The sequence below is a fragment of the Borostomias antarcticus genome (assembly GCF_949987555.1).
Source record: "Borostomias antarcticus genome assembly, chromosome: 22".
NCBI classification, from domain to species: Eukaryota; Metazoa; Chordata; class Actinopteri; order Stomiiformes; family Stomiidae; genus Borostomias; species Borostomias antarcticus.
The window spans coordinates 6,919,678-6,941,846 of NC_140255.1; the positions used below are offsets into that span (position 1 = coordinate 6,919,678).

Sequence of the window (22,169 nt, forward strand, 5' to 3'; positions counted from 1 at the left end):
TGTAAAAAATGTAAATAAGCATTCATAAGAAACAGTAAATTTACTTTTGTGACAAACAATAAAACTATAAACAACCATTGTCTCATTTTCATAACTGAATGCATTTTCACAATGTAAGTTTATTTAATGCATGTTTCCTATTTGGCATTATCCCATCTCTTTGATGCAAATCTATTATCAAGCCAATCCCCTAGTCTGCCAAGAGCGATCCAAGGATCCCTACTCAGGTATTCTTAACCACAGGCTCTTGCAGTATTTGGAGAATTCCGACTTACTTGCCGATGAGCAGGATGGATTTAGGAAGCACAGGGCTTGTATTGATCATATCTATACAGTCACCACAGTTTTTAGCACAAGAATTCAGGAGGACGAGTGTACTTATGCACACTTCATAGATTTCCAGAAGGCTTTGATTGGGTTAATAGGGATGAACTTTTCTTTAAACTAATCCATAGTGTGGACGGTAAATTTTACAAAGCTATCAAAGCACTATATCGGGCTCCTGTAGTGCGTGTCCAAGTGAATGACTTTACCAACACCAGTGAGTGAAGAAGGGGGATGTTTTATCTCCCACCCTCTTTGCAATGTTTATTAATGATCTAGAAATAATTAGGATATGGAACCGCCTTATTAAGTTACCGGAGACTCGGATGACAAAAAAGCTTTTCAAGTGGGATAAGGCTCAGTCACCCCTGGACAAATAACATCTCATCTATTCTTAGAGAGGCTGATTTGGTGTATATTTTTCATAACATGCTCTTCTGCAACAGTAATATGTTGACGCAAAATGTAGTCCTCACCTATAGAGAGAAATGGTCAAGAAAAAGCCTAAACTTAGATCATATGTTCAGATGAAGCAGTGGTCTAGTCTTGAGCCATATGTTACCTCCTTTCTAACTAGGAGCCAAAGATCATTGTGCACTCAATTGAGATCTGGTATCCTACCCCTTGCTATTGAAATATGTGGATTCACAGCTATGCCAGAAGAGAATATGACATGTAAGGCCTGTGACCTAATGAGGTAGAGAACTAATTTAATTTCCTGTTTTATTGTGCAGCATATGATGATCTGAGAATCCCCCTGAGTTAGTCTAGGAGGATGAGAGCGCAGAGCTGCAGTGGCTATTTAAGGAGGAAGTGTTTAAGACTGCCAACTGTATTTCTAAGGCCTGGAATAGAAGGCAATCTTTGTTCTTTAAGCAAGATACGTCTCAGCTGTATGCTCATAGGCCCCCTCTGTGTCTTTGTGTTTTGCTGTGTTTTATGTCCTAGTGTGTGTTCTATTGTACTGGTGTGTGTTCTATTGTTCTGGTGTGTGTTTTGTGTTCTGTTGTGTGTTGTGTTCTGCCGTGTGTTCTGTTGTTCTGGTGTGTGTGTTGTGTTCTGGTGTGTGTTGTGTTCTGTTGTACTGGTGTGTGTGTTGTGTTCTGTTATTCTGGTGTGTGTGTTGTGTTCTGGCGTGTGTTCTGTTGTTCTGGTGTGTGTGTTGTGTTCTGGTGTGTTTTGTTGCATTACGAATAGCTTGTCTGTATTCCGGATGTTTCTGTTGTGTCTGTATTCTGGATGTTTCTGTTGTGTCTGTATTCCGGATGTTTCTGTTGTGTCTGTATTCCGGATGTTTCTGTTGTGTCTGTATTCCGGATGTTTCTGTTGTGTCTGTATTCCGGATGTTTCTGTTGTGTCTGTATTCCGGATGTTTCTGTTGTGTCTGTATTCCGGATGTTTCTGTTGTGTCTGTATTCCGGATGTTTCTGTTGTGTCTGTATTCCGGATGTTTCTGTTGTGTCTGTATTCTGGATGTTTTGATCTTTGTTTAAGAAAACTTGTGGAGTGTCTTATAAGCCCATATGGGCTGGGCTTCGTTTGAAGCATGACACCTAAGTAAAAAACTAAATCAAATGGTACATCTGGACTGTCCATATCTGCCCGTGCCCCACAGTGTCACATGACAGAGCTGTGCTGTGCCCGGTCCTCACGCCTCGCTGTGTGTGTTCAGGTCGCTGGGGGGGGCAGAGAAGTGAGCAGCGAGGAGCTCGTTCCTGGCCAGGGTCCAATGGTAGGGCACCTGTCCTTGGGGGGCCTGGCACTGCCCCCCTGGGTGCCTGGGCTCCAGCAGCACCCCCGTGTCCAGCAGAGACGGGACCGAGAACTTCCTGGAGACATTGTGAAGGACGCAGCAGGCGTTGATGACGTCGGCCTTCTTCTCCAGGCTGACGCTGTCTTGCTGGCAGTAGCCCAGGTTGGTCAAGCACTTGAAGTGCATCTTGAGGGAGGTGAGCGTCTCCTGCATGGCTCGGAGCGCCTTGGCGTGGGCGGCGTTGAAGCGCCTCTCTGGCTCGGTGCTGACCAGGGACACGGCCGTCAGGAGGTGGTGGCTCAAGCTGTATCCCTTCCCCCCTTCGTGAGACCAAAAACCGGCAAAAGTGGCAGTTAAAGGCAAACACTGCAAATAATCTGTAGAATACTCGATCAGTAAACTAATCGATAGCTGTGGCCCTTGCACAATTGGCTTTGCTAGGTGTGCTTCTTATTGTAGATACGACTTTAGCTAGCAACGAAGAAAATAAACCAGCTACGTGTAAAGTAGTAATATACTGTATACCTATAACCCAGACCCTAGTAATCTGGCTGTCTTTACACGGTGAACCTTTAACGCAACTAGTTGCAGGTAGCAAATTGCATAGCCTACAACATAACTTGACCAGTCTCACACAACTGATTTACCTAGTAGTAGCCTAGTTTATTTCACGAAAATTAGCGAGCTAGATTGGTCATTTTCATCTGTCAAATTGTTATCTCACTAGATACAATAGTAGTAGTAGTAGTTTATAGTGGTAATAGTAAAGAATATATAATATATAGCTTATATATTATTCTCTTTTCGATTGAGCTAGTGTGTCGAGTTGATATCGGTTGGAAATGATTAATCAACTTTGACGTCATCATCTGACACGTTATAACTGCGTTTTGATTGGCTGTTGCGTGAAATTAGTTTCACAAAGTTGAGAACTGCAAATGCTGGCTGATTTTCAGACACGTTTCAAGTGCGTTGCAGCGGTCTTTACACCATGCAAGTCGATTGCAACAGAGTTTCACCCAAGTTTCAAGCAACTAAAGTTGCGTGAAAGTTTCACCGTGTAAAGCCAGCCTCACCAATAACCCAGTTTGACCCGTGGGCTCCGTGTCTGAACTCCACCCCGATGACCGAGGACTCCCAGATGCTTTGCTCCGGTGTGCTGCCTACGCGACAGTCCTCCACACTCAGAAAGTTCCCTTCACAGTCGCACATCACTTGGGTCATGGCCGAGAAGTATTCCAGGGTATTCCTGAAAACATCCTGGTCCTCTGGAGCCGGTCTGACTTTGACGTGCAGGCAAGCCACGACCCCCAAGACGGTCGGGATCCCGCAGAAGTTCTTCATGTCATTTGCAACATTTGCCCGGGCGTCGCGGGTCTTCGGGAAAGTGACAAAATCGTTCATCGCTCCTGATAAAACCTTTGAGACAATACTGACAGCTTCGGGAGTTTCTAAAGTTTTTAGTCCGGTTTTCTCTTGAACTGTAGTCGAAGCAACCCCGTTAGCGTAGTAGTCCAGGGCTGCCATCACCATCGCACTAGTGGAGTGTCCATTGATCTGGGTTTGAGGTGTCTTTTCCATGCGGACACTAATGTAGTCTGTTATAAAATTAATGCAGGGTCGGGATAACTTAAACCTGTAAAACAATTCTTCATCGTCGAAACAGTCAAAGTGATTTTCTGGCGACAACGCCGTGCGATCTTCACCGCAGAGCTCCTCCCGAATAGCGAACCAAACCGCCGGGGAAAAAGCCATGGTGCCGTTCAACTCAACAATTCAGCTGGAAATAAAATGTTGTCCACGAAATAAGACAGAAAAGAAAGATAATGTTCAGGAGAGTGTTTCCATCACTTCATCCGCTGTGAAGAGCAAACATAAACAATGAACAACATGCACCACAATATGGGAGGAGGAAGTGGATTTTATTTATTCTATTGTAGCCAGTGGTTATACCGCCACCTATAGGCTGGTGGATAAACATTGAAGTACAAACATAAAAGTATGTATTGTGTTGTGTTATTATTGGGGCTCATTGTCCTCTATGATGTAGTATGTGTGACAAATAAACACAACTTTGAACATTTGAGGTGAAGCGGACCACAAGGGAAACCACTAACATTCATGTCCTGTACATCCGAAGTAACATTATAAAATGTGTTATCCTTTTATTTATTTATTTTTTTAACCTTTATTTATCCAGGCAAGCTATTAAGAACAAATTCTTATATACAAAAGCAGCCTGAGGAAGGGGGAAATGGGAGGCTGAAAATAAACATGTTATGTGCACATAATTTACATCAACAATAATAAAATACATTAATTGATTACTATGAGTTTGGAATAGCGTGAAGTTGTACACACGCCACGTGAAACTGCATTTATATCTATTATTCTTATTCTTATTATTAGGTTTATAAACAATAAAATTTGACATTTTCTTGGACACAATTTGCTCTCATTACAGCTGTGGGCCTGAACATAACTGTAGAGAGCCTCAGCCTCTGCTCATAATTTCGGAGAGAATTATAACAGAAAACAATACAGATAGTTTTATGTTTGTACTTCAATGTTTATCCACCAGCCTATAGGTGGCAGTATAACTGCTGGCTACAATAGAATAAATAAAAACCACTTCCTCCTCCCATATTGTGTTGCATTTGCAACATTTTATTTCCAGCTGAATTGTTGAGGTGAACGGCACCATGGCTTTCCCCCCGGCGGTCGCTTTAGCTGGTATTAAAGAAGAGGAGATTTGCGGTGACGACGACATGGAGTTGTCGCCAGTAAGTTATTTTGACTCCTACGACGATGAAGAATTGTTTTCCATGTTTAGTTTATCTCGACCCTGCATTTACTTCATAACGGATTATATTAGTTCCCGCATAAAAAAGATGAATGGACACTCCGCTGGTGCGATGGTGATGGCAGCCCTGGACTACTACGCTAACGGGGTTGTTTCGACTACAGTTCAAGAGAAAACCGGACTAAAAACTTTAGAGACTCCCGAAGCTGTCAGTATTGTCTCAAAGGTTTTATCAGGAGCGATGAACGATTTTGTCACTTTCCCGAAGACCCGCGACGCCCGGGCAAAGGTTGCAAATGACATGAAGAACTTCTGCGGGATCCCGACCGTCTTGGGGGTCGTGGCTTGCCTGCACGTCAAAGTCAGACCGGCTCCAGAGGACCAGGATGTTTTCAGGAATACCCTGGAATACTTCTCGGCCATGACCCAAGTGATGTGCGACTGTGAAGGGAACTTTCTGAGTGTGGAGGACTGTCGCGTAGGCAGCACACCGGAGCAAAGCATCTGGGAGTCCTCGGTCATCGGGGTGGAGTTCAGACACGCAGCCCACGGGTCAAACTGGGTTATTGGTAATGGATTACTAGGGGGCTACGTTTCACTAATATGTTTTCATTTTAAGAAGGCGTTTTATAACGAAAATGACCTCCGTCCGCTGCTGCGAAACGCAGCGAGTTTCCTGTAGACGATCTCGCAGACCACGACACGCACACACTTTTTTACTACACGACACACCCCTTTTTCACTACAACACTTGAACCGTTCGGGGATTCGAACATATTTCTAAGTCCTGCCAAAAGAAACCCAGAGCCTATTCACCTATACACCCCCCAGTACTGTATGCAGGTGTAACCCATGTTAAGGGATTAGAACCCACAGCTCCCAGCTCCCGCTCATGGGGCTGACGCGCTAACATTTGCGCCAATAGGGACCTTCGCCCCTCCTTTGAGAAGTGAGTTCAACCAACCACGCGCTACCACTACCGGGGACTCACGAGGACACTTGTCACTCGGTTACACATGGAGGCGCGCGGGCAACGAGCATTGAGCGATTCCCTTAATTGAGTACGGTGGATAGCTAGCTAGAATGGCTAGCTGGTAACTAGTTAGCTAGCTAGTAGGGCTGGTTACGTTAGCTAGTATAGCTACTAAGTAAGAATGGTAGAGTCGTTGAGATACAGGCTGTAATGGCAGATCCACCTCTAATTGTAGGTAGTGTAATGTCGGATGTCGGACACACAGGCGAGTAGAATCGGAACGTTGGTTTATTAGAGCTCACATACAACCAGATTCATTCATTACTTGTTACCGCAAGAATAACACAGGAAAAGGAAAACATATGAACTCATAGCTCACTAGCATTAGTAGATGATGTCATCTAGTGGCCAAGGAAGTAATTTAACTTAACAGGACACAACAGGTAGGTGCGGTCAAACGGTCATATCTCGGGACAGAGCATCCGATTGACTGACTTGTGGCGTCTCCGTGTTCAGGAGAATTGGGAGAATAAATAAGTCCTTTGGGCCGTGTGTCCAGCACCCACATAGCCTGTGTGGTGACCGCCTGAGCGTCTCATTCCTATGCACCGGGCTGACTGAGCCCGCTCAAACCACATCTCTTACAAACCCGTCTGAAAAGGAAACCGTACCAGTGTAAACGTAGCCTAGGTTTGGTCCCATTTTTAGTAGTCTCTCTCCAGACTCAAGTTTTAGGACATTGAATCGCTGAGCTCCGCATACTACATAATAGAGTCTCTGCCACTACTGCCCAAGATGGTATTCTGAGGGCGTATCTACGGTTCAAAATTGAAAGAGTGACAGGTCGTAGCAGCAAATGAGAGACACTAGCCCAGGTTAGATGGGCGGGGCATATTTATGGGTGGGAACGCCTGATTACGAGTCGTTACTGATTGGTTTCTAATTGCTATGATTTAAGCACCAGATTTTTGCATGAGTGTCCCAGACCCATAGAGAGATCTGCAGCAACGTTGTTAGCATAGCTTACGTAGTGTATCAGTGAAAGAACTCTGACTGAACTCTGAGACTATATTTTTAGATTATTTTCATATTTTTTTATGACTATATTTTTCATAATATAGGAAAATAAAAAAGGCATGTCTTGTTTGCAATGTTTGCCCCTAACCGCCTCTTTTACCTCTTTTTGGTCTCACGAAGGGGGGAAGGGATACAGCTTGAGCCACCACCTCCTGACGGCCGTGTCCCTGGTCAGCACCGAGCCAGAGAGGCGCTTCAACGCCGCCCACGCCAAGGCGCTCCGAGCCATGCAGGAGACGCTCACCTCCCTCAAGATGCACTTCAAGTGCTTGACCAACCTGGGCTACTGCCAGCAAGACAGCGTCAGCCTGGAGAAGAAGGCCGACGTCATCAACGCCTGCTGCGTCCTTCACAACGTCTCCAGGAAGTTCCCGTCCACGCTGGCTCCCACCGCCCGGGGGCGGAGCTACATCAGACTGGAGCCGTTGCACCCGTGGGTGCTGGGCGGGGTGGCGCCCGCCAGGGTCCCCTACCGCGCGGGGAAGGCCAGAGATCAGCTCATCGCCGCCAGCTTCGCCTTCCCCTCCTGTGACCCTTGCTGTGACCCCGACCCGCCGAGTAAGCACCGCGGACGACACATCACACGGCTCTGTGCTCTCTGGGTCATGTGACACCATGGGCCAGGGGTCGTAGGTCAGGGGGTAGATGTGGACCCAGTAGAGATGTACGTTGTCCCTTATCCCACTAGACCCTTTTCCCACCAAAAGTAGCTCATATATGCTTTTTTTTTTGTAAATGTGGGAAAACCCGCTAAAAATAGGAGATTGTCTCCTTTCCTATTACTAGTAGACGAGTATGCCTTTCTGTTGTTTTTTGGTCTAGTGTGTCACATTCCAAATGAAGAATGACATACTCTCGCACACACTTTTTCTCTGCTTTTAATCTGCCAACGTTTCGGTTAGACCTTCATCAGGACAGATTTTTATAACAATGAGAATGTGAGTTCATTTTAAACACCACCATACAAGTCACGTGATTGGATAATTGGATGTGTGTTTCCCACCCCCATTGGTAAGTGAGATGACATCATGAAACATCACTGCAAGGAGAAAAGAGGCAAGATTAGAAAAATTACATTATAATGTATACAAACCAGACTGGTTGAATAGTAAAAGTGAGTCTCTTACTTTTAAATTGGAACATGACAATCAGATAATCAATTGTTTGGATCTATGTATTACAAAAGAGAACAACAAATTGATCACAGACCTTTTCAGAAAACAGATGGGAACAATCTTTTACATATGGATAGTTACCCCCAAAAATATGTGAAAGATGCTATTCCACTGGGTCAATTCCACAGACTGCAAAGAATCTGTGAGAAAAATGAATGTTTTCATAACCAGGTGAGCATAATGAAATCACGTTTCAAACAAAGAAGGTATAGGGAAGAGGACCTGGATACATCCCTACAATGAGTGAAGTCATGGGGGGATGGAAGAGTAAGGAGCAAGCCATCCACAGTCTGGGTCCTCAACTTCACTGATAGAGCACATGACATTAAACATTCTATCAGAAAGCATTGGCATATCCTCTCTAGTGATCCTAAAGCTGGACATTTGTTTGCTACACCACCTAGAATTGCTTTCCGTCGGGGTAAGAATTTGAAAGATAAGTTCATGCTGACTGTCTTTATCAAAGACCTAGTTGTATGCCTCTTCTGCCTGATGGCAACTACACATGTGGACAGTGTGCACAGTGTAACTGCACTACCAAATGTACCTTTTCACACCCCTTGACAGGAAAGAAATACAACATTTGTGGTGTCATCACATGCTCAACAACAGGAGTCATGTATTCAATTAAATGTAGCTGTTCCAAGGCTTATGTTGGGATGACAACTAGAGCATTGAAGATCCGTATGGCTGAACACCGCTCAGCTATTCGCAACAGTAACCCAGACAACCCAATAGACTTCCATTTTAAACAGGCCAAACATCCCATAACAGCCTTTAGCTATTGTGGGATTGAAAAAGTGGTCCTTTCCAGACGTGGAGGTGATCTAAAAGAAGCACTTCTTAAAAGAGAGGCCTTTTGGATAACGGCTCCAAACATATGGGACTCCTTTTGGACTTAATGATGAACTTGATCTAAGTGTGTGTTTATGAAATATATTTTTATGTGTTTCTATTATATCCGATTGATGAGAGATTGATGTTTTGTACTATTATAAGTCAAACTGTCATGTTCTTAATATACTGCTTGATACAATATGCTGATAGACAGGTGTTTGATTTAGAGTCCCTTTTTTCTCTTTAGAATATTTTTTCTCGATGTATATATGTATACATTATAGCATCTTTTTTCTAATCTTGCCTCTTTTCTCCTTGCAGTGATGTTGTTTCATGATGTCATCACACTAACCAATGGGGATGGGAAACACACATCCAATTATCCAATCACGTGACTTGTATGGTGGTGTTTAAAATGAACTCACATTCTCATTGTTACAAAAATCTGTCCTGATGAAGGTCTAACCGAAACGTTGGCAGATTAAAAGCAGAGAGAAAGTGTGTGTGAGAGAATGTCATTCTTCATTTGGAACTTTTAAGGGGATTTACTCCCCGAACCACAACGTTCTGAAAGCATTTTCACTTGGTGTGTTACGTTCGACATCACAAATGTGCTGGAAAATGGGCGAAAATGAGCTTGTCTGGCCAGGTGTCATGTTTACGGTGTGATGATTAGGGAAAAAAGTGTTGCATCTTGTATGACACGAACAACTAAATCACTGTTGCATGTTGTTTCATGATAACGTACAGAACTTCAACATGCTTCATAGTATCGCACATAGTATCATCATGATTTTAATACTGAAGTTCACCTGAAGAAGGAGAACCTTTGGACTGAAACGTCGTTATATTATCGTTTATTTCCGTGTGTAGACAGTGTGCGGGAGCAATTTTTTTTCTCAATACTTTTTTCAGTGAAAATGAATCATTCACACTAATCGTGAATCACATAGCAATGGTGATACCTGTCAGAATAATCACTCTGATTTCCTTTGCCAGCTCTTGTGCCCAGCGAGACGACGCTGTCGCCCCTGGACCTGGTCTGGGCCAAGTCCCGCGGGTTCCCCTCGTACCCGGCCATGGTGAGAGAGGACATCCTCGGGTCACTCGTGGTGGGAGGCGAGGAAAGGTCAGAGGTGTCGTAGCGCTGGCCAGTCATCGCTGAGGTCCTGGCCGAGCGTGACCTTGTGTTTGACCCCCACAGGTCATTGATCCCGACATGCCGCGGAAGGGCGTCCTTCACCACGGCCTCCCGGTCCCCGCGCCGCCCGCTGAGGTGCTCCGGCTGGGGGAGTGGAGGCGCTTCCTGGTGCTCTTCTTCGACAGGAAGAGGACCTGGTGAGTAAAGGGGATTGATAAGAACAGCCTGGTGTGGTCGTGGTAATGCCCGGTGTTCTCTGTTCCGGATGCTTCTGATGACCCGGTGTGCGTGTCCTTCTCAACACGGCTGGACCTGTTGTCTTGTCAGGCAGTGGCTGCAGCGGGACAAGCTGGTGTCCTTGGGGGTGGACGACACAGTGGACAAACTGCGCTTGACGGAAGCCAAGAAATTCAGCGTTCGCAAGAAGGTACAAACGGCATACGACCTGGCCATGCTGCACCTGAACCAGGAGGAAGGACAGGAGTAGCCCACTAGCCAGCCCGCTCTCTCACCAGGACCAGGAGGAAGGACAGAGCCAGCCCACTAGCCAGCCCGCTCTCTCACCAGGACCAGGAGGAAGGACAGAGCCAGCCCACTAGCCAGCCCGCTCTCTCACCTGGACCAGGAGGAAGGACAGAGCCAGCCCACTAGCCAGCCCGCTCTCTCACCTGGACCAGGAGGAAGGACAGAGCCAGCCCACTAGCCAGCCCGCTCTCTCACCTGGACCAGGAGGAAGGACAGGAGCAGCCCTCTCTCTCACCTGGACCAGGAGGAAGGACAGGAGCAGCCCTCTCTCTCACCTGGACCAGGAGGAAGGACAGGAGCAGCCCTCTCTCTCACCTGGACCAGGAGGAAGGACAGGAGCAGCCCTCTCTCTCACCAGGACCAGGAGGAAGGACAGGAGCAGCCCGCTCTCTCACCTGGACCAGGAGGAAGGAAAGGAGCAGCCCTCTAGCCAGCCCGCTCTCTCAGCCGTCACCCAGGACAACGCTGCTGACGGTAGTCTGCCCTGACCTCAGATAGATGGGTCATGGTTTGTGCAGCAGGCAGAAATACAGAAAAGGGCTGATTTAGCTAAGAGACCGAGGCTGCGTTCCCAATCGCATACTTACCGAGGCTGCCTACCAGTACGCACTACAGCTGCCCCTAGAAAGTATGTACTTTGCACGCAGTACGCATCCAATTGGGACATACTACCTTGTCATAACATTGCGCCTTGAAATTTGACCACATCTGTCGCTGTCCATGAAGCGACATTCGTCCACAGCTGGGATTCATCATAACGCCTCCGGTGTGACGCGCACATGTGACATCATATCCGCTGAGCACAGGATTGTGGGTCAGAATAGCTAGAAAAGTGTGCTAGCCTGCATATTGCAAAACACGACCGGATGTAGTAGGATTCCTGGTATTTTTGCCATACTGCATGTGGCATACTATGTATTGGGACACACTACATCCTTTTTTGGCATACTATCTAGTATGGAAGTACGCGATTTGGAACGCAGCCCTTGTCACTATAAGCTTCCTTATAAAGTTAGACGTTAAACGTTTTTAAAAACCTATAAAGTTAGCTATCAGTCACAACAGGGCTAACTTAATTTTACAATAAGCTAGTAGAAAATCATGTCTTTTTTGCCCTTTTGATGATTTTATAATCTTGTTTTGTACTCTTTCCTTGAGCGGTGTGAAGAACATCAGTGCTATCCATTGAAGCCTAACAACGTATCTAGATGTAAAATGCAATATAAAAACTACAGACTATAAAATTAGTCAAACGTAACATTATATTGTTTTCCATTCAATGGCTGCAGCCATGTTTGTATAAAAATGTCTTCTCTCACGAATGAAAATCTTTCCTCTTCCATCACAAATGTAAACTCTCAGCATTGTGGGACTATTGAGATGTTAAAAAGACGAGAAGATGTCTCACTTGAGCAAACTTTCTGGAAGTCTTGAACAGTGATAGTGAATGGGAGTGAACCATCTTGTCATCTTGTACAATCTTGGACACGGACAAAACAAAGTTGAAACGGTAGCAACTGTTGGGCTATTTTCAACATTTTGTCAATCATTCAAATCACTGGGAAGTCTGTTAAATAAGACACTGTAAATTGTATTATGCTTTCTGTCAGCTGAGAGCTGGCTGATTAGGGGCCAGGCAGCGTAGCTGCCGGAACCCTATTGTATTTGCCTATATTATTATTATTATTATTATTATTATTATTACTATTATTATTATTATTCTCCATCTTCCACTGAAGTCTAACTTCCCGTGGACAAAAAATCACAAAAAATTTGCGCACAGCTCCAGTACTATAGCCAAAGTCCTCAACCTGCATTGTAGGTCAATAAACCTGAAGGTGGCGCTACGGCAACAGTCTAAAGATTAAAACTTTAAAAAATCATAACAAATCAGCCTTAGGTGCTATCACTGTAAAACCACCATGTGAATGTAGTCCCAAGTGAGACAAAACTTTCCTACGCTCTGACCTTGCAGGAATTTTGAAGTCCATCACTCTGATTTCTTCATAAACTGTAAAATCAAACCTATAGCCTCCCACATTTTTTGTTCAATTGACACCAAAATTGATATACTGTTATACTGTATCTTCAGACTGTCCTTACCAAACGATCCTCACAGATTTTTGAAATATGAAAAATTGAGCCCACAGCACATCAAAAGGTTTTACTGTTAACAGTTCTGTATACAGTTCCTATTAATTCTCGCCAAATCAATGTCTGATCATAGTCATAAAAAGTGCCAACATTGGCCACATATCCAAGATGTAGTGTGATTTCTTTCAGAATTTTATTTCAAAAATTGAATTTTTAAAAATATGTTTAATTCTGTCCTCTGAAACCAACACTTCATACAGAGAACTACGTTACCCACAATCCAACGCAAGCTCCACGAATCGGAGACATCGCTGTTGGCAACCCTACCCAGCCCCCGCCGAGGATTACAATGACTAAATCAATTGTATTGGCAACTGACTGAGTTACACAGCTGCTGAAGTTAATGTTCAATTATGTAGAAAAGCAAACAAAACCCGTAAAAATTAATAAACATATCTCATCCCACATTTTTCAATCAATTAACACCAAACTTGCTACACTGGATCTTCAGACTGTAATTCACAAACTCATTGACCAGATTGTTGAATTATCAAAATCGAGCTTACAATGCATCAAAATGTTTTACAAATGTTTTACGATACGAATGTACAAAATGAACATTGGAATGTCAACTTTCTTGTTGTCCTCCTATTCTCTCGCTTATTGCTCCTTAACTTGTCGGAAATTGCCTGGCCCCGCCTCATCGCTGCGTAGCAGCTTTAATTAGACGGTTTGTATTCACAGAGTTAGGGTAAAGGAATGTTTGCAGGCTAGATATTTATTAGAGGTTGATGCTAGAATGGATCATCCGGAGGGAGGAGGGCGGAGACTCTGCGACGTGTCATCAGATGCTCACAGCGGAGTCGTTCAGTGGTAGTAGCTCTGCATTGAGCAGCTACTCACATCGTTTGGCAGCCAGGAGGCGCGCGAGCAGCGACTCCCTGGTTCCCCCGCGAGCCCCCAGGCCAGCGTGCCCCGGCAGGGGTATTGAGATATGAGCCCCCAGGCCAGCGTGCCCCAGCAGGGGTATTGAGATATGAGCCCCCAGGCCAGCGTGCCCCGGCAGGTGTATTGAGATATGAGCCCCCAGGCCAGCGTGCCCCGGCAGGTGTATTGAGATATGAGCCCCCAGGCCAGCGTGCCCCGGCAGGTGTATTGAGATATGAGCCCCCAGGCCAGCGTGCCCCAGCAGGGGTACTGAGATATGCGGAGCGCGCCCACTCAGTGCCGTCCGAGTAGCTCCACTCCTGGGTCCATTTTCGTAAATCAGCCTGACCTCTGTGTCCACCTCTGACCCAGTAGCTGCCTAGTGCTGTGATTGGTCGATGTGTAGCGGAGTCCCCTCCCCCTCCTTCCGGTTGATCCAATCTAGCATCAACCTTGATTCCACCTGGCTGTGATTGAACTGTGATTCGCTGCTGCTGCTGGCTAATATGAAATGTTCAACCATTTTCACAAAATAAATAAACTGTTGAATATTGAGGTGTGAAGACTTATTTCATGAGCTTCGCTCGGAGCAAATGCTGATTATCAGTCGTAAATAAAAAATCTCCCATTTGACAGTACTCCTGAGGGATCACTAGTGACATCACACCTGTTTGACAGTACTCCTGAGGGATCACTAGTGACATCACACCTGTTTGACAGTACTCCTGAGGGATCACTAGTGACATCACACCTGTTTGACAGTACTCCTGAGGGATCACTAGTGACATCACACCTGTTTGACAGTACTCCTGAGGGATCACTAGTGACATCACACCTGTTTGACAGTACTCCTGAGGGATCACTAGTGACATCACACCTGTTTGACAGTACTCCTGAGGGATCACTAGTGACATCACACCTGTTTGACAGTACTCCTGGGGGATCACTAGTGACATCACACCTGTTTGACAGTACTCCTGGGGGATCACTAGTGACATCACACCTGTTTGACAGTACTCCTGAGGGATCAGTAGTGACATCACACCTGTTTGACAGTACTCCTGAGGGATCAGTAGTGACATCACACCTGTTTGACAGTACTCCTGAGGGATCAGTAGTGACATCACACCTGTTTGACAGTACTCCTGAGGGATCAGTAGTGACATCACACCTGTTTGACAGTACTCCTGAGGGATCACTAGTGACATCACACCTGTTTGACAGTACTCCTGAGGGATCACTAGTGACATCACACCTGTTTGACAGTACTCCTGAGGGATCAGTAGTGACATCACACCTGTTTGACAGTACTGAATGTTACAAGGAGCCGTTAACGGTTGGAAAACTTGACCCACAGTAGACAAACTCTGATCTTTCCAACATGATCAAAACACCTAAATAACAGTCATCTGATCTCTGTTGAGAAAGTCCACTGTAACTAATGATAATTGTACCCACAATGCACCTAACCCTGATACTAACCTATGAGAATACTAACAGAACAATCACCAAAAGAGCCACTAAAACACCTCGAACTCTGAACTCTTGAACGTAGACGGGCTCCTGGGTAGAATAGACTACTTTTGCAGAGGCACCAAGTATAGTTTTTTTTAATGTACAAAGCAATACTGTATGTACTTGGCAATGGGAAAATGATTGACAGGGGTACAGGGGTACATTAGGTGGATTTTCACTTCACCAATCTCTAGCTATAGCATGTACAAAATACACCATGCCTCACCCCCCCTCGGCTTGTTATTGGACACAGCAATGTCCATATTTGTTGCATTTACATACTGCATCCACACCAGCATCTTACCTTCATCTTTAGCTCATATTGAATAGATTGTATTTTCTTGTGTAATTCGTAACTTGTGTATTGTATTTACCTGTAGCTTTTGAGCACATCACGGAGCCGGCAGTAACACTTCATTGTGATTGTACACTGTAGGTTTTGCATGTGACAGATAAAGATCTGAATGTGAACATGCAGTACCTGCAGAGCACCACCGGGGGGCCTCAGGGTCAGAGCTTCTGTTCCCTGTGGGACTCCGCGGCCCGGCCAAGCTGAGGGGCGTGTCCATAGTGAAAACTAGACCTCGGTTTAATGTTAACAGTGACTGTTACTGCCATAGCCTTGAAGAAGACAATGTTACTGTCTGTTACTAAATGAAGAAAAGACTCCCGCACACTGTCCTCTTCACTTACAGACAAACATTTAATCAACAACGTTTCGGTCCTAGACCATCGTCAGGTTGAACATTTTTCCATTTTCAACCTGACGATGGTCTAGGACCGAAACGTTGTTGATTAAATGTTTGTCTGCAAGTGAAGAGGACAGTGTGCGGGAGTCTTTTCGTTATTTCAGTCAGCCTGTATGGTTTCTCCGACCCACTTGCTCGTACAGATGTGCAAAAGGTTTGTTCTTACTGTCTGTTACTGCCATAACCTTGAAGAAGACATTGTTACTGTATATTACTGTCACAGCCCTGGAGGAAGACAGTGAGTTATCAATGTGTTCCTCTCTGACTCAGACGGCTCAGGGAGGGGTGTTGCTGTGTAGCTGTGAGCCAGACGGGGTTTGTCAGAAAGGTAGGAGTCACATGCACAGGGTGGTGGAGCATCAGGGAGTTTCATGAGAGGAACACAGGAACTGCAACCAACATCAGACAATGTATCAACAAAGACAGGAGACACATCAGGAGAACAATTTTGAGAGACAATTGGTTTATTAACATCAAACCAAGTTTTGAGAATATCCATCTCCCATCCAGTAGCATACAAAGGTTACCCCCCCCCCTCCAGAGCAAAATATATTTGTGTCATCTGCAAAAATGACACATTTTAACTCACCGACCCTTGGGACTGCAGGTCAGCTCAGATGAGATGTCTAAATCCTGACACAGTGGGGTTCCTTTGCAGACATTGCTTACATGCTGCACTTGACTGTTGACCTCCCCACCATGTGACCTGTTGACCTCCCCACCATGTGACCTGCATGGCTTCTCGTCGTCCTGTGAAGACTGGCTGACAGACAGACCAGGGGCCCTCATTTATAAAGCTCGCGTGCGCCACTCCTGAGCAAACTTCGGGATTTATAAAAAACAAACTTGACGGGAGAATGTGCTCACCTCCAAGCACACTCTGACCCATGCGTGCGCACATTTCTGGCAAAATGCGAAACTGCGATCCTAATGGCAGAAAGGTGAAACCCCTCAAATATGTTGCACAGTCCAACCAGGAATCATAATCAACTGGATCTGTCTAAACAATTGATTCATTTATTTATTCTCATATGTGGACAGCGTAGGCTATGTGCTCAAAGCAATCACTACAATTCAAATACTGTTGTGAATGACTTGTGAATGCCTTCATATTTACACTGCTGTGAATCCCAATTTTGGTAGAGCAACAATCACTCCAGTCGTAGACAAGGCCGTCTCACTGCGGGGAAAATGACACTGCCGACATGCAGCCTAGCCTTCCGCAACAAGAAATAAGTGTGCAAAATTGTGCATGACATATTTACTCAGGCAATGTGTAGGCTAATAAATTATACGGATAATGGCCGCGTTTCCCATAAAGAACCTTCTTAAGGAGTTAAGAAGGGTCCAAAGAAGAGGTCAGCTAAGACGGAGCTTTAAGAAGAGAGTGTTTCCCAAATGTCTTCTTAGAGCTCTTCTTAATGCCCTTAGCGCCGCGCTTAAAAAGTTTCTTGCCATATTGCATTTCCCGCCATTTTGGATTTTGTGAAAAACACTTAAAATGTATCTCCTCCTAGGAATTTCGACCAATCTGCACGAAACTCGGTATGCACATTCTCTAGACCAATGTCCACAAAGGATGTTCAGGGATTTTCGATTCTCGAAAGCGTTCGCCCGCTACAGCCAATCAAATTTGGCGTCCAATCTGCCAAACAGGTTATGGGGTCATATCTCAGTAAATTGTTAATGTATCAAAGCCACATTTGGCAAACTCATCGGGGACCGTCCCATGACCCGTGTCAGCAAGTGTCAGCAAGTGTCATTGCGACAGCTAAAACCCTCTAGCTCCACCACCATGTCAAAGTTGGAAGTGCGTTTAGGCACACAACTTTTGACCTGTGTGACCGATTTTCAAAAATGAGGTACCGTTGGAAGCCCTGGCTCATGCCAAGTTCATCGCACCCTATGCTGTCATTTTCCGCCAATTGGATTTCCCGCCATTTTGTATTTTGTGTAAAACACTTAAAATGTATCTTCTCCTAGGGATTTTCACCAATCTACATTAAACTGGCTGTACACATTCTCAAGACGAATGTCCACAAAAGTATTGCTGGGATTTTCGCTTGTCTAAGGCGTTCGCTCGCTACAGCCAATCGAATTTGGCATCCAAGCTGCCAAACAGGAAGTGTGGTCATACCTCAGTAACGTTTTGATGTATCACAACCACATTAGGCACACTTATCGGGGACAGTCCCGTGACCCCTGTCACCAAGTCTATGTGGACACCTCAAACTCTCTAGCGCCACCAACCTGTCAAAGGTTTAAGTGCGTTTATTCTGAACCATATTCCCTATTTTCAAAACTGCAGTAGAGATTAGAATGCCCCTATGGCGTGTTTCACTTGTTATCTTTGATGCGCTGGTCGCGCGTCCTGCTTGGCCCCCACATTGCTGCTTGCAGCTATATTTTTCAATGTCTTTGTAGTGTGCTAAACAAATTAAATAACATTGCTCGCATTGCCCATTACAAATATGAAACACCAGTGACAGGCCTACTGTAGTTCCCCCACAAAAGTGCCATTACGCACGCAGCAGAATGTCTGAAAACATCAACTGACGCAAATAATGACCAATAACCCGGATAAAAATAAGAAATATAGGTCAATGAAAACATAAAATGAAATATAACATAACATGATGCCGTGACCCCAACAAACATAATGGGGAAAATAGATTTGCAAGGAGAGCAGGATTTGAAGCCGTGCCCACCAAATATGAACAGCTCACCGATGCACGGAACAATGCCAGTCCCTGTGACAGGTAGACTAGAAATAATAGGCCACAAAGGACGCATTCAAGATGGCACAACAAACTGCATGTAGCCTACAGTATAAGCAACAAAAAATGGCCCATCTGATAAGAGTATGAATACATCAAATCAAATCAGACTTTATTTGTGTAGCACATTTCATACACAGAGGCAACACAATGCGCTTTACAGAGAGCAATGGGAGGTGGGCATAGAGTAGGTCCCACCCCTACATATTCCAGAGGGAAGAAAAAAAAAAAAAACACTTTCACCCGGGGGACAGAAAAGTGAGCTGTAAAAATTCTTCCCTGACCTCTCTCAACGAGACAATCAAGCAAGATCCTGGAAAATGTTTGTCTATTGCCTAAGAACATATACAGAGCAGTAAACATGGGCTAGATACTTCATAAGAGAGACATGACTAACAGGAGAGTGCACAAATTGTTACAGAGAAGTAGCCTACATGGTAGGCCATTGTGTTAGCTATCCCTGTAGTCTCTAATATGATATTTTAGTGAATCATATAACAAAGCACAGTAAGCACTTAGCTGAACAGGCTCATAGAGAATGCCACAAAGCAGAGGTGGGGAAACAGAAAGCAGAGAGCCAAAGGTAAAAAAGGGGTGGGGTTGGCTGGACAGGGACAGCTGACGACACAGAGTGGGAAGCTAGTCACGAGGAGGCAGGGGGCTTTCCAGGAGCCTTAAGGTGAACCTTTGGGTGAGGATGGGGGGGGGGGTATAAGAGTATAAGAGGGAGAGACACTAGGGAGGAGGACAGGGTTAGTGGCTGTACTGGACATCCACAGCAGACACGGGGGTATCTATCGGACTCAGGGTGGTCTGCAGGTGACAGTGGGGCATCCACTGGACCTGGTTAGAAGATAGGAGGGAGAGAGAGAGGCACTAGGGAGAGGGGAGTCAGAAAAGGGTTAGTAGCACGCAGAGCCATAAAAGCAACACAGATATTAAAACAGAACATGCCAGTTGCAGGGCAACCTGCATCTGTATTCACATCTAAATATACACACAGTGCATAACAGGATATGCACCAATGTATAGAGAGGATTCACAAGCAGGCTAGGCCTACATGGCCAGCCCGTGGTGGCCTGCAACCCAATGCACCAATTCCCTGTTGCTCGTGTGTGTGATGACAGACAACAGGTGTATCCAAGTGGCAATCACATCCAATCACACACAGCTATTGGTTAATGCAGACTATGGTGTATGATGATCCGGGGGTAGTTACACACATTTGATGGGGATGAACCACTCAATCTCATACTGTATGTGCATGCAGATGTGGGATGGTTGCAGAATAATCATGGTCATGATGTTAAACTTAAGTACATTTTATTTATTTCAGAGATGTACTGCAGCTCAAATTGCTTGATATATAAATCCTGGTAAAGTAGGAGGCAGTAAAACTTCATCAAATAGCGAGAAAAACTACAGAACAGCATCAAAATTTAAATTTAAGCGACCTTGGGTTCTGTGAAAGGTGCTAGGCCTATATAATTTTATTTTTTAATAATTTTAATTATCCTAATAAGAATAATACATTCTTATTATAAAAGGAATCCATTCTGATTAGAGGGATACGGTAAAGCAATATTACATAGAGGAGAGATTTTCAAGTTTTCTCCAATTTTAAACACTAAAGGGTGCATGAAAGAACGGAAAAGGGGGAAAACACAATAAGATGAACAGTGTGCATTAGATTAATATCTCATTTTGCCTGACACGGCTGGATCTGCAAGCGTTTGGTCACTAAGAGGGCCCAGCTGGCATTTCAACGTTGATTCACGGTTGATTCAACGTCATGTGACTATGTGAATCAACGTTGGATTAGGTTTTGATTTTGAAAGGTGAATTAACGTTGATATCGCGACGTTGTTCCAACATCTTACTCTTCAACATGGGTGAATTAAGGTCTTACAATCACTGTTGAATATGTGTTGAATTTTAAAGGTGAATCAACTTTGAAATCCCAACTTTGTTTCAACGGCTTACTTTTCAACATGGGTAAATTAAGGTATTTGAATCAACTTTGAATCACTGTTGAAACTGCAACTTTGTTTCAACTTCTTACTTTTCAATCATGTAGTCATGGAGAAGAAAGGCGTGAACTTTTTACAATTCTATTTTACATAACAATCAAGATGCACATGTAGGCCTACAGCAGTGAATGGGGTTGCAACACTGACAACTGTGCAAATAGCAACAACATGTTAACATCGATCCAACAATAATGTGAAAAATAAGTGTTTGTGACACTGGCATGCACACACACAAACACATTTTGTGACATACTTCTATACAGCAATGCTACAGAAAAAGGCATTCACAGTCAATCTGCCGGCTGGTAACATCTTTTAGCTTTCTAAACATAACCTCATCTGCAGCACAATACGACCCAGGATGTAGCCTATGTTAAAACGCGAAAGCAAAACCAACTTAGTTAGCAAGCTAAACAATATATTAACCTTTCCATCTACAAGTAGCGGCAAAAGTTGAACAACAAGGGAATGACTGGCACATTGCTCAGCTTGTATATAAGTAGATACTAGCTACGTCCAGCTAGTGCGAGACAAACAATACATCCATGGAGACAAACATTACACACGATACATACACCTGTATGTACTAACCCGTAATAGGACATCCTCGGATGTCCATGAAAGGAAATTTGAATCTCATTCTTTGTGCAAGCGCAAAATAAGGATTTGTGACCAATAAGATTAATTTACTGCAAAGATATATAAAGCAAAACCTTCGTTGGGCCACTTTTTACCCATATTGTGCGTTAAAGGGCTGCAGATTGAAGACATCATGTTGACGTTGTTGTACATCAATGTACAGATCTTCAACAGAATTTCAACGTTGATTTATAAGTATTTTATCAACCTCTTTCAACCATTGTGCATTCAATATTGTTTCAAGGTTGAAACGATGACTGACATAAATCCAACTATATTTCAATGTTGAAGGTCGATCGGTCGTGTGGCAGCTGGGTGGTGTTAAGAACGCACCAGACCCTCAGTCCTTCATACTTGGAGGGTTTCGGGAAACGCGTTTGCTTCTTTCGGGAGCCGTAGAACGACTCAAAGAGCTTCTAAGAAGGGTTTCGGGAAACGCGGCCGATATGATTCACTGTAAGCTGTGTTACACTGAAATAGGGTGTTTGACTCGGGAATCCATGTTCATAGGGCGCCCATTGTTATAAGCTATTTAGAAATCGCCATGCATATTTCATGAATGAAATGGGCTAAATTTATCCCGTGTTCGATGCCTCACGTCGGGCAGATAAGAATGCTGTTATTGTCTTAGATGTTATGGATGTTATGTGTCATCGGCTGTTCTGTTTTCATGACATCAGCATTGTCGGAAATAAGTGCCCTCGCCTCTACATGTCATCCCTGTATCGTCTCCTATACCCAGAATTAAAATCAAACAATCACGTGCGTGGTTAATCATGTCCGTGGGTGGGTATAAAAAGGCATGCAATTCCAATGCGTAATGACGCACA

General features: G+C 44.5%; 2 protein-coding genes across 2 annotated transcripts; one reads left to right on the plus strand and one right to left on the minus strand.

Moving 5' to 3' along the window:
• Positions 1-85: 85 nt before the first annotated feature.
• LOC311323974 (putative nuclease HARBI1) lies at positions 86-3,899 on the minus strand. Its single transcript, XM_084456314.1, has 2 exons — positions 3,154-3,899; positions 86-2,397 (listed from the first exon to the last, which is right to left on the minus strand). The coding sequence occupies exons 1-2, from the start codon at positions 3,830-3,832 to the stop codon at positions 1,973-1,975; spliced, it is 1,104 nt and encodes a 367-aa protein (XP_084312440.1). The 5' UTR covers positions 3,833-3,899; the 3' UTR covers positions 86-1,972.
• A 945-nt stretch (positions 3,900-4,844) lies between these two features.
• LOC311323972 (putative nuclease HARBI1) lies at positions 4,845-14,086 on the plus strand. Its single transcript, XM_084456312.1, has 5 exons — positions 4,845-5,449; positions 7,051-7,488; positions 9,942-10,024; positions 10,147-10,280; positions 10,411-14,086. Exons 1-5 carry the CDS (start codon positions 4,846-4,848, stop codon positions 10,568-10,570), a joined length of 1,419 nt encoding a protein of 472 aa, XP_084312438.1. The 5' UTR covers position 4,845; the 3' UTR covers positions 10,571-14,086.
• The last annotated feature ends 8,083 nt before the right edge of the window (positions 14,087-22,169 follow it).